The sequence below is a fragment of the Ascaphus truei genome, chromosome 11 (genome assembly GCF_040206685.1).
Source record: "Ascaphus truei isolate aAscTru1 chromosome 11, aAscTru1.hap1, whole genome shotgun sequence".
NCBI lineage: Eukaryota > Metazoa > Chordata > Amphibia > Anura > Ascaphidae > Ascaphus > Ascaphus truei.
This window is the reverse complement of record NC_134493.1, coordinates 51,249,939-51,261,891: the sequence shown is the minus strand read 5'-3', so window position 1 is coordinate 51,261,891 and position 11,953 is coordinate 51,249,939. Positions and strand designations below refer to the sequence as shown.

The window sequence follows — 11,953 nt, the reverse complement described above, 5'->3', positions numbered from 1 at the left end:
CTCAGACTGCCAATCAGATGGCGGGATTTGTTTTCCAAACCGAGGCTTGAAATACAAACCCATCCCTCCCTCATTTTGTTGAAACTGAGGCTTGGAACGCAAACCTCCGCCCATGTGTAGCTCTACCTGGCGGGAGTACAGCTCATGTCTGCGTAAGAGCTGGTTGGTTTCCAGGTGGGATCTGGTGGAGGGACAGGGTGGATCTATCACAGTACAGTCATGGGATCCACGTAATAAGCAACGGAAAAGGATTACATCACGATATGTAATATTTTTTTCTTAGGAACAGTAAATACAATTAAAGTAATCTTAAAAGTATTTACTTGTCAGTCCTTTTGTAAAGCGCATAGTGCACGTGTTATGAGCTGCAAACATATATACTTTCCAACATAATTAGAACATTTTACAAATTGTTTAAGAGAATTTAGATTAGATTAAAGCAATCGTATCGTTTTCAAGAAAGTAGGGCCCGATCATACGGCGGGTTCCGTTCCATGGCGCTGCCGCCGCAAAGCGAAACTAGCGATTTTCGGCGTCTCCTACCCTTCTGCGCATGTGCAGACTTGCAGTCCCCCCCCGTTCTGCGCATGCGCAAACTCGACAGCTGCCCCTTCTGCACATGCGCAGACATGGCGGGCCCCCTCTCGGTACCGCAGGGTTGGTGAATCGCCAAGAAGTGGGGCCCTACTGTATACCAATTCTATACACGTAAACCTTTGCAGTTTTATTTAAAATGAATTAAAAAACGGAATCATATCAAATATCCTTCTGACAGATTCGGCATCTAAAAATAATAAATGGTGTAATTTTTTTTAAAATATTACTTGTGTTTTATTGATGCAACATTTGGTTTCTCTTTAAAAAATATGCTTTTATTAGATTTATTTTGCTGTTTACATGTATATTTCATATAGGTTAAGTTGATAACATTTTCATACAGGCGCCACTGTGAATTTTCTGTGAAAAAGAGCACATTTTCATTATGCTATTACTTGATCCAGAACCTCCAAGTCTCATTGTTTCTCACGCCCTGTATTTGCAGTGCTGTTTCTCGGTCCAGCCAAGTAAGATGGTGCTGACTTCAGGTCTCTTCCTGTGCGAGGATCCTAACGTGTGGCTGCGAGTGTCTGATATTTACTGGGATGTGATCACAGTGAAGGGAGAGAAGCAAAAGAGACTACCAGTGCTAGACAGATGGTGAGTGTGACCCCTCCTTCCCGACCGGTGCCCCATCACCGTGACCCCTACTCCGCCAGCCACCTCAGCGGTGCCCCATCACATTGTGACCTCCCCTTTTCCCAGTGTTGCCCTGTCACAATGGGACCTCCCCTACCCATCTTCGCAGTGCAGGTTACAGTATGACCTTCCTCCCCTCCATTCTTCACCAGGAGTGCTGCTTACAGCATGACCTCTTCCACCCAATCCTTCCCCAGCAGTGCTGGGTATAGAGTGACGTCCTCCCATAGCAGAGCACTGTCCATATTACATACCTTTGGTCCCATTACTTACAGGTACCAGGAGGAGCTGCCTGCCTGCGTCACTGCTCGCTCTGAGAAATACCTAACCCAGGAAGAGCTGGTAAAACTAATGGAGTGGAAACTGACGGTGAGGGACATATATATATACATATATATATATATATATATATATATATAAATACATACATACCTTTCCTGTTATTAGAAGTGGAGACTTGGTTTTTTTTACCTTATCAAAGATTTAATATACCTCCATAGAGCAAAGTTGTAGTAGCCGTATTGGTCTTTGGGACATGTAGGTTTAGTACAGATCGTAATACCTTATCGTCCAAGATGAAAGTTTTTTTATAGATGTTTGTACACAAGCTTTGGAGACCTTAGTAGCATATTTTTCAAATGAACGCTTGGTGGATCAAGACTTATCTTGTGAGAATTAGACCAGTCTCAAGTCTAGACACAATTTTAGTGGATTCAGACTAAGCTTGTGAAGTCTCAGACCAATCAAGTCCAGACACTAGTCCGATTAGTATGTTGTTCACTGTTGCACTCTCTCCTGGATAAAATGTCTTGGTATCTACGCTACTGGTACCGGCTTGAGATCGCACGAGGTACTACTTGTCTGCCAATAAGTTCATGTAGGTAAACGATTTGGATATCTGCATCAGACAGACGTCAGTATAATATTAAACGTACTTCAGATTGCTTTTCTTTGTAGATCAACATTGGTTTGGACAGCACAATGTTTTGGGGATCAAACGCCTTTGATACTGTACGTGGGAAAAAAAGGGCTTAGGTCCTGCTAAACTTTGTGCTTTCCACACCAATGATGATTACAAATTAAAGAAATGTGAATCTATATCTATATAATCGAAAATCTTGTTTGTGAGTGTCTGGAGACCATTTGCTTGGTCCGTCGGTACGGCTCTCATTGGCCGGTGTGTCTGCACCCCCTGTGTCCCGCCCCCCCATGGCTCTCATTGGCCCCCCAGAGCACGCTCTCTCCTGCTCTCACCTCCCACAGGCCGCTCCCTTCCCCGGCGCTCTCACCTCCCACAGGCCGCTCCCTTCCCCGGCGCTCTCACCTCCCACAGGCCGCTCCCTTCCCCGGCGCTCTCACCTCCCACAGGCCGCTCCCTTCCCCGGCGCTCTCACTTCCCACAGGCCGCTCCCTTCCCCGGCGCTCTCACCTCCCACAGGCCGCTCCCTTCCCCGGCGCTCTCACCTCCCACCGGCCGCTCCCTTCCCCGGCGCTCTCACCTCCCACAGGCCGCTCCTTTCCCCGGCGCTCTCACCTCCCTTCCCCGGCGCTCTCACCTCCCACAGGCCGCTCCTTTCCCCGGCGCTCTCACCTCCCACAGGCCGCTCCCTTCCCCGGCGCTCTCACCTCCCACAGGCCGCTCCCTTCCCCGGCGCTCTCACCTCCCACAGGCCGCTCCCTTCCCCGGCGCTCTCACCTCCCACAGGCCGCTCCCTTCCCCAGCGCTCTCAACCCTTCCCCGGCGCTCTCACCTCCCACAGGCCGCTCCCTTTCCCCGGCTCTCACCCTCACACACACCGCTCCCTTCCCTCGGCTCTCACCCTCTCCCCGGCTCTCACCCTTCCCCTGTGCTCTCCCTCACACACCGCCTCACCCCCTCAACCCCCCTCTCAGCAAACCCCAGCCTCCTCGGCACTGCCGCCTCACCTCGAGGCGGAGGGCTGCAGCGGGGGTCTCCCGCCCTGCAGGAGGGACCCCCCACATGCCCTCTGTGCTCTCTGTCCGGCTCCCGTCCGATCCCCCCCCCTTAGCAGATGGCTGCAGCTGGGCAGGAGGGAGCTGCTGCCGGCTGTATGCTGTAACTTAAGCATCTCCCCCCCACACACACATTCCCTCCTCTCCAGCCTGATCCATCCGTCCGTCCCTCCTCCAACACACAAACACACACAAATATATGTATATATGTATTCACACATGTATACGTATACACATACACATGTACACACACACACACACACACACACACACACACACGTGTATACACACACACATGGATACACACACACACACACGTATACACACACACACACGTATACACACACATGTATAGACACACACACACACACGTATAGACACAAACACACACACGTATACGTATACGTACACACACACACACACACATGTATACACACACGTATACACACACACGTACACACACACACACATGTGCGTACACACACACACACACACACATATATACACACACATGCGTGCGGTATCCCCTGCTCCCCCAGCACACCGCCATTCCCGGCCCCCATCGCCACCTTCGCACCTCCCCCATCGGCACATCCGCACCCCCACATCAGCACCAAACCCTCCCAAATCACCACCCCGATACAATCACCATCAGTACAGCCACAGCAGCAGTACCACCGCACACCGCCATGGGCCGCGTGGACCACTCCCCACCCAGCCACCCAAATGCCACCCCCACACCACAAACATCCCGGGCAACGCCGGGGCTCACAGCTAGTATATATATATATATATATATATATATATATATATATTATATTATATTATATTGAAGTCTGTGTATGGTGGAGATATCCAAATAGTCTCAACTGTAGATACTAGTTTGGTGGATCCAGACCAATCTTCTGAGGATTAAGCCAGCCTACAACCTAGACGGTTCCTCATTTAGGATCCAGGCTATACTTAAACCCAGACACGGATTAGTGTGGATCTATAAAAGCTTGATGCCTATTGGGCTCAATCCTAGACACAGAGTTGTTTGGCTCCTAACAATGCTTAACCCTAGACGTGTTCTTATTTCTCGTGTATTAATAGTAGGATAAAACATAGACCATGACTGGTAGGTAGCTGTAGGCTATTTTAGGCTCATGTGAATTCAAACTAAGATCACTGCATCATTAGGAGCCTGGCTGAGTTCTCACCTAGACACTGACTTGTTTGGATCCAATGGAATCAAGACCTGTATGGAGCAAGGCACTACTCTAATTTAGGCACTGCTGTGTTTGGATCCAGATTAAACTCGAGACAAAATGCTACCTTGTCTTGATCCAGACTAATCTCAAAACAAGATACTACCTTGTTTAGATGTAGACTTTGTTTGAAGCCTGGATACTACCTTGCATGATCCACACTAATCTCAAACCAAGATGCTACTTTATTTAGATCCAAATAAAACTTAAGTTTAGGCTCTGTCTCATTAGGTAAGCACTTTATCAAGAGAGATTCCATTCGTCTCTAAATGACCTCTGTAGGTAACAAATTGAGTGAAAGTTTTCCAGTGAGTGTGAAACTCACCCAGTGAGTAAGACTAGAAGAGTAAGAAGGCAACCATAGGTCTAGACATGTGGATCAGTCAGCTGACTTTCCTGTATTCTGATTGGCCAGAGGGGGAAGTTTCGCCCTCGGTTGCAGCAGCTGGTGTCCGCTAATGCCGAAGGTGGTGTGGAGAGCTGTACTCGCAAAGCCTTCCAGCTCCTGCCCGATGTATCAGCCGCCATCACCGAGCTGTGCCAGCTGAAGGGCATCGGCCCTGCCACTGCTTCAGGTAAGAGAGCGGTTAGACCCGGCTTGTGAAGTGGAAGCCAGCCTGGCTGCGCCAACCAATTATGGGCCCAACGCACACATTGTTTAACCCTTTAGTTTCAGAAAGAGAAGTGCTAGAACAAGAGGTTGTGATATGAAGCTGGAGGGAGGGAGGCTCTGGAGAGGTAAGGCGGTACTTCACAAAAACAAGTGTGGTGGAGTCAATAAGGGAATGCAGAAATCCTTGGGATAGACGGAGGGCGAGCCTAAGTATGAAAGAAAGCCAAGGATCCCATAGGTTCTGAGGTTTTCCAGCATAGGCAGACTAGGTGGGGCAATGGGTTCCTATTTGCTGTGAATTATTTCAATTTGGTCCTGGGAGAGACTGACCCTGTAACTGCAAATGTGGCAATGTGTCCAAAAATGTTATGCAAATTTTTTTTAACGTATTTGAGTTTCTCTAAAGCCCGGACATTTTGCACTATTGGAAAATGAGCCGACGTTTTCAGAAAAAAATACACATTTCCACTGATAAATCGGTGTCGCCAAGCCTGGAATCGAGCTTTGTGAGGAGAGGGTACCAATTGACTTATGTGCCTCCCAAACCACTCCTCTAAACAACATGTGGCTGTACCGGAGATACCTGGGAAATCTGCTCATTGTCTTATTTGCTTCTATTTATATTAATTTATCTCGGTGTGTTTTATAGGTTTCTGTCCACACGTGTTGTGTGTGTGTGTGTGAGAGTCTCTGGAAGTCTCTCTGTCTCACCTCCACTTCAGCAGAAACCCTATATCAGAGCCTGGATTACAAGACTTGGCAAACTCACAAAAGTCACCATTTTGTTTTGCAGCAACATCAAAAAAAGAGCAAACTTTGTCTCAATGTGTGAACTTGGACAAAGGTTACCTGTAATCCATTAAGTTATCAGTGTCATTGGTTGACATTGGGCCTAGGTTGGGCTGAACCCTTAACCCCTGTAGGGGAGATGCCAACATAGCATTATCTGCCCTCTCCCCTCAGCGGTGCTGGCTGTAGGAGCCCCCGACGTTACAGCGTTTATGGCCGATGAAACGGTGGAGAGTATCCCAGGTCTAACCCCCGTGCAGTACACCCTGAAACATTACCTGCGCTACCTGGAGGAACTGTGCAGGAAAGCCGTGGCACTAAGCAAAGGTGAGAGAAGGAAAGAGACACGTGGTTATGATGGAGCGTAAAGATAGGGGATAGAACGGGTGCAGTAAAAGGAGATGAGGATGGAAAACAAACAAGCAGGGGGGGGGGAGAGGGAGCTATCCCTACTCCCTCCCGTTTTCTATCCTCTTCGGGGGAGGAGGGGAGAAAGTGGGAAAGAGAGAGGACGGAAAAGATGAGGATAAGCGTGAGAGGAAAGAAGATGAGGGTAAAGATAGAGGAGGAATAGAGCCGGGTATATAAGGAGAAGGGGAGTGAGGGGGAATGGAGATGGGGGAATGGTACAAGTAGGATAATATGAGTAATGCCAGAGTAAATAAAAACTAAGGAGGGATATAAGAGAGCGCAATGATGAGGAACGCGAAGGCTCGACAATAAGCAAAAAGAAATAGGAGAGGATAGAGGGGAAATGATCTGGAGGAAAAAGGAACGATGAGAGATGGCAGTGAGAATGGATGGGAGAGGGCAGAGAGGTAACAAGTAGCAAGATAAAGGTATTGGAATTTAAAAAAGGAGAGTTTGGAGAGAAGGGAGGAGGGCAAAAGAACTAGTGTTGAAAAGATGATCGGGAAAGTCAGGACATGTGACGAAGCATCTGTAAGAAACAGGATTACACAGATATTGGGTGTTCAGGTGGAGGCCTGGTATAGTGGTTAAATGTGCTGATCTTCAAGTTAAGATGCTCCATTTATCCTTAAGCAAGGCACGTTACCTTCCTCTGAAATCGTGGCTTGTAAACCCTTTGGAATAAGGATTTATGCTTGTAATTTATTATGTACACTTTGTGTAATGCCTGTTTGGGTCCTATCTATACTTGGAAAATACTTATTTTCTGGGCAAGTTGTGGTGAAAAAGCATCTTCAGGTAAAAGTCCCGAAAATCCAGATCACCCCCCCGATACATTTTCACAGAATAAGCCGGAGTTGCTGGGTTCTTCTCTCTTCCAGTGTCCAGTGAGAAGTGGACACCTCACCGTGTGGAGCTGTGTCTATGGGCCTGGGAGGTGGCAAAGAAGCTCTGCCCAAATCTCCTAGAGTCCTTGGAAAAGGCAGATGAGGGAAGACCCCGCAAAAAACTGAAAACCAAGTGAGCGGGAAGAGCAAGTGGCCATAATCTCGCCGCTCAACCAAAGCAACAAGGATTTGGCCACTACTATTGCAATCCCAGGTTTCCAAGCAATAACACACTTTGTTGTTGATTTTAAGTGTTTTATTAGCTCATGTAGATCATGGAAAAATATTAGGTTCTTTGATATCCCCTTTACTGGACCAGAATGAGTGTTCTTTGTTCTTGTTAATTTGAGATATGAAGTCTCTTTTGTAGAGGTCTTGTTCTCCTCATAGAGGAAACGATCGTTAGTGTAGTCTAATCGAGAAGATATTTTTGGTGGTCAGATTAAACAGGAGATGGTTGGGGGGGGGGAAGTCACCTCAAGAAGAGACATTTGGAAGGCGGTCACATCATGGAGTAGTCACTTAAGCTTGGAGTGAGGGGGGGGGGGAAGAGGGTTCCCTTAAAGGACCCTCTTAGAGGGAGGGTTACCGCGAGCAGACCGTTGGTGGAGAGGGTCATGTCAAGAGGAGACATTTAGAGGTGATTAAGGTGAAGAATAAGTTGTAGGAGTGGGGGGGGGGTCATTAAAAGGAAGCTACTTGAGAAGCATGGGGTTACGTTAAGAAGATGGGGGGGGGGAAGCGGTCCCCTTTGGTTGATATGGAGGTTGGTGGGGCGGTTAGTGAGGTTGAAATGTGGGAACTTGACAACAAGGATGGGACACCTTGAGAGATCCCCCTTTTAAAACAAAGTATTCAAAGATAGTACACAAATATGCAAATGAATAAGTTAGATCGGCCCCAAACGTGCATCTTTGCTGATTGGCGCCAACCTCATTTTACGATGGTGTTAGAACACTAGAGAGCTACGAGAACACACATCAGATTTTTACATTCAGCACCGTACAGCATACTGATTTTATTTGATAACTTTATTTAAGCAATTCTCATTTGCCCCTCCCCCACAAAAACAACCAGTTAAAAAAATAACTAGTGTGGCACAACATCGCTTATCAGTTTTATAGAAAATAAATCTATTATTCTTTTAAGGTTCCCCTCACCGCACACACACACACACACACGGTTTTGAGGTTGTATCTGTGTCTTCGTTATTTCCGTGTTTTGGATTTGGCACTTTTGATGGATGTCAGGGGTCAGAGGTGAAGAGGGCCATATTAGTCCGGCAAAACAGCTTAGGTCTTCATTGGTTGCTCGCACTTACTCATTTTGACAAGAAATGCGTCATAAATATAAATATACCCCTTATTGTACTGTTATAACGTATAAAAACAAAAGAGCTAATCCTACAAAAAAACCACCAAATATTCATGTTCTGTGGAGTCACGTTACGGGTTGTCTTACTCATACACTCCCACATTTGAGCATTATCCGTCCCCTGTATAATCAACACACATGGCAGGAAAGAAGAGATACATTGATGTAACCCCAAGCGAGGTTACCACGGAGTCACCTCCTTTATGTGATATGAAGAAGCCATTTCCCCCCTCATCTTATGTCAAATTAAAAAAAATGGCCACCAAGCACTTCCTGTTGACAACAGCAAATAAAAGTTGGACCATTTATGTCGGGTTCAGAAACATTAAATTTTGGATCACTACAGATAGTGTACGGATAATTTATATGTTATCTTTATGTATATAGCTAAATGAATGTACCAGTGTCCAATTGGAGCATTTGTAAATCACGTTGTTGATAGGTCAGAGATTATCATCACTTAGTTGAGGCCTTGCCCTGCAGTGCAATATAAAAGGTATCAGAAGTTGGGTTTCCATCAGAAAATATTAACCATAGGCCACGGCCCAGATTTGCTTCGTGATGCAAAATCATTAGGCAACTTCCATCCCATCCATAGAATTGGGCCAGAAGGCGACTTATGGCGGGGCCTCGCTCAGTAAATACGGCCTACCCCGAAGCAGTGTTATCCAACCTTTTCAGAACCACGGAACCCTTTAATAACGAGCGTGTTATTGCGACTCCGGGAGAACCCCCGCCCATACTTCCCATGTTCTTACTATGTAAATGTGATACGGTCTGTTTTTAATAAAGTATTATCTTTCTGCAGTATATTATTTATGCCGTCTAGTAACCTTTTTTTAATTTATTAAATGAAACTAACCGAAAGTGTCTTAAAGCTTAAAATATCCACCTTTCCAATGGTTTGAAAAGCATTGGCAAGGATACAGGGATTTAACATGAATTTCCTAAAAGGATGGCTTCAATTATATCCCTTTTAAAGGAAGCCAATGACATAGATCACATATTTTTTGTTACTAGCTTACATGGTACTGCTGCTTTAATATACAGAACGGTTATAAAAAAAACAAAGGTATTCTTGGAAGATGATAGAGAAAGATGATAGAGACACCTACATATAAACTCACTGATTTCCCGCCGGTCTCTGAATTATTTTTTTTTAGCACCAGTGTCTTGTTGACTTCAGCAGTCTCCATACAAAAAACAGTATTTTTCCATTAAAATTTCAAATTTTTTTTTTAAATCCGAGGCCCTCATACCTTACTGATATTAGATAGATGGAAGTTGCTGTCCCTGTATTACCGCAGGGCAACGCGAGTAAATACTTATTCACTCTGTAAGGGCAGTGGATACACGAAACAGCTCTCAAGCAGAGGCGGTGGAAGCCAATACAGAACTGCAGGGAGCAGGGCATTAATATATGTTTTGGGATAGACGAGCAATTTCTAAACCATTAAGAACATGGAGATCAAATAGGGACTTGGGTTTTACAGTAAGCAGGGGAAATGGCCGAACTTAGGACACTGATTCATGTATGTATATTTATATATAACATACACACGACTGTGAATAGTGATTATCGATAAATAGTTTTTACCTTTTGTTAATAGATCCCGAGTGCTGTTATCACAATTTTGGGGGGACATTTTTCTCTTACATTTCCAAAAGTTCACATTGCTCAGACTCTTGCCCCAGTTTAGTGTAATTAGTTGTATATAACAGGGCCGCTTGACCTTGCACATCGACTTTTAATGCTTGGCAAATTCTTCCAAAGGTTTTCCAAGGGACAAAAATAGCACATTTGGCAAATGTCAGTGAAACGTTTGCACATCTCTAATATAAACAACAGAAATTCAAGCGCAAGTACACACTTGTGTATTTTAAAAAGTGCACACACCCATGTGGTGAATATGTGAAAAATGTAGTGCAGGCTCCTGGAGATCGTGCTGCTCCTCGAATAGACTCAAACCAGGTCCAAGACAGAAATGCAAAGCAGGATCCAGAGGGCAAATAAATCCAGGAGTATATGAAATGAGGCAAAATATAGTGCAAAAAAGTATCAAAACAAATGGTGAAACTTGTACGTCTGAGAGCATCCCACTCGCATTTCATGTGAGTAAATCTCTTGACCTCTCTGATATGAGAAGGCTGGGCCCTTAGGGGACCCGCAACGTCAGGCTACCTGGTGTTGTATGGACCAATAAATCAATATTTCACGGTTTGTCCAGTGCTGGTATTAGAATCTCTAAGGCGATTGTACAGAGCTCAGAAAGCTGTGGAAATGTGTAAGGACAATCGCCATAAACATTATCATAACGAACATTGGTTTTGGGCTACATGAAGGCTCAGGTCTGAATGAGGTAAGAATGTCACAGTAATTCTAAAAGTTGCAGTGATGGAAGGAAACGCTATAAGGCATTTCTTAGAATGTTAACCAAGGCGGCCATATTAAAGAAGCCCCGGAAGAAAAACATGTTCCATCAGTACTTTGAGATTGCGAAACTGCTGGAAGAGTAGTGATGAGAATGGAAAGGAAAAGGTTGAGGCAATTCAAAATATATCTGGATTTGTGTAGCTGGTATATAGAGAGCATTAAGGGATCGAGGCTCCTTGGGGTATTATTTCCTGGTGATAACCCAACTGCTGACACTCTGAATGCACAGGTAGTTCTAACTTAGAGCAGTTACAGCTTATAAAATCACCCGACTACATATATAAATAGCAAACAGCATCACATCACTCAGCCTTACTGGATGGAGGTAAAAAGGGGATACCTTATAGATCAAGCGTCAATCCCCACCCCAAAATCTTGGTCCAGTGTAGTCCTATTAACCTCTCTGCTGCCAGAGGGGCCAGCGATGCATCACGAAGCAATTTGTTTGCTGGCCCCTCTGGCAATGAAAGGGTGAAGGTAGCTTTGTCCAGCACTTGAGACCTGAAGGTTGCGTCACGTCAGGGAGGGTGCGGGATCTGCACGCCTAAAAGGTCGTAGGCAAAGACGTTCCAGAAGATAGCGAAGGCCAGGAAGGTGGCATAGCACAGAAGGATGACCCACCAACCACACTGGTCCTGGAGGTTCTCCTCGTAACTACGCAGGATGGTCAGCCCCATGCTGACCCCAACAGCCGCCCCTGCCAGGTGAGCCATGAAGCTGGGCTGGGGGCCAGAGGCAGGTAACGGGGGCGAGAAACGGAGCCAAACTGCACGGCCCACCTCCGAACTCACTGCGAGGGGAGAGGAGAGGAGTGTGAGGGACAGGTCTGATACTACTGAAGCCAAGGGGACAACTGATGGAGTATGATATTAAAAGTTATGGGGGTCAGAAAGTGACAAACCCTCCACCGTACGCTGAATAAAAATAACCCTTGTGGGTACATTTGCATGTCTGAAACCCTGTCCCCTAATCGTTTAGCAAACAA

The 11,953-nt window shown here is 45.9% G+C and overlaps 2 protein-coding genes across 7 annotated transcripts in view; one reads left to right on the top strand and one right to left on the bottom strand.

Annotated features, from left to right (window-relative positions):
- Nucleotides 1-68: 68 nt before the first annotated feature.
- On the top strand, nt 69-9,349 carry LOC142463447 (uncharacterized). 6 transcript variants are annotated; one of them, XM_075566217.1, is made up of 6 exons: nt 69-265; nt 1,043-1,197; nt 1,512-1,605; nt 4,876-5,035; nt 5,131-5,198; nt 6,037-6,174. In XM_075566217.1, the coding sequence occupies exons 1-5, from the start codon at nt 113-115 to the stop codon at nt 5,169-5,171; spliced, it is 603 nt and encodes a 200-aa protein (XP_075422332.1). In that variant the 5' UTR covers nt 69-112; the 3' UTR covers nt 5,172-5,198; nt 6,037-6,174. The 6 variants fall into 6 exon arrangements, with proteins under 6 accessions (XP_075422332.1, XP_075422328.1, XP_075422326.1 ...); XM_075566213.1 differs by lacking the exon at nt 5,131-5,198 and adding an exon at nt 7,155-9,349 and having other exon boundaries at nt 72-152; nt 6,037-6,189; XM_075566211.1 differs by lacking the exon at nt 5,131-5,198 and adding an exon at nt 7,155-9,349 and having other exon boundaries at nt 82-265; nt 6,037-6,189.
- The window catches only part of RHBDL1 (rhomboid like 1), a 22,072-nt gene continuing 18,292 nt past the window's right edge, over nt 8,174-11,953 (bottom strand). The window contains exon 8 of the mRNA XM_075566209.1: nt 8,174-11,758. Within this exon, the coding sequence (XP_075422324.1) occupies nt 11,487-11,758 (272 nt within the window). The 3' untranslated portion in view covers nt 8,174-11,486. The remainder of the gene's footprint in view (nt 11,759-11,953) is intronic.

What these genes read in the sequence shown, in the direction of transcription:
- LOC142463447 (XM_075566211.1), top strand. Translation starts at nt 113, where the DNA reads ATGTGTAGCTCTACCTGGCGGGAGTACAGCTCATGTCTGCGTAAGAGC. An exon ending in AAAGGATTACATCACGATAT is followed by an intron (nt 266 to 1,042) that starts GTAATATTTTTT and finishes CTGTATTTGCAG; the next exon opens with TGCTGTTTCTCGGTCCAGCC. An exon ending in AGCCGTGGCACTAAGCAAAG is followed by an intron (nt 6,190 to 7,154) that starts GTGAGAGAAGGA and finishes TCTCTCTTCCAG; the next exon opens with TGTCCAGTGAGAAGTGGACA.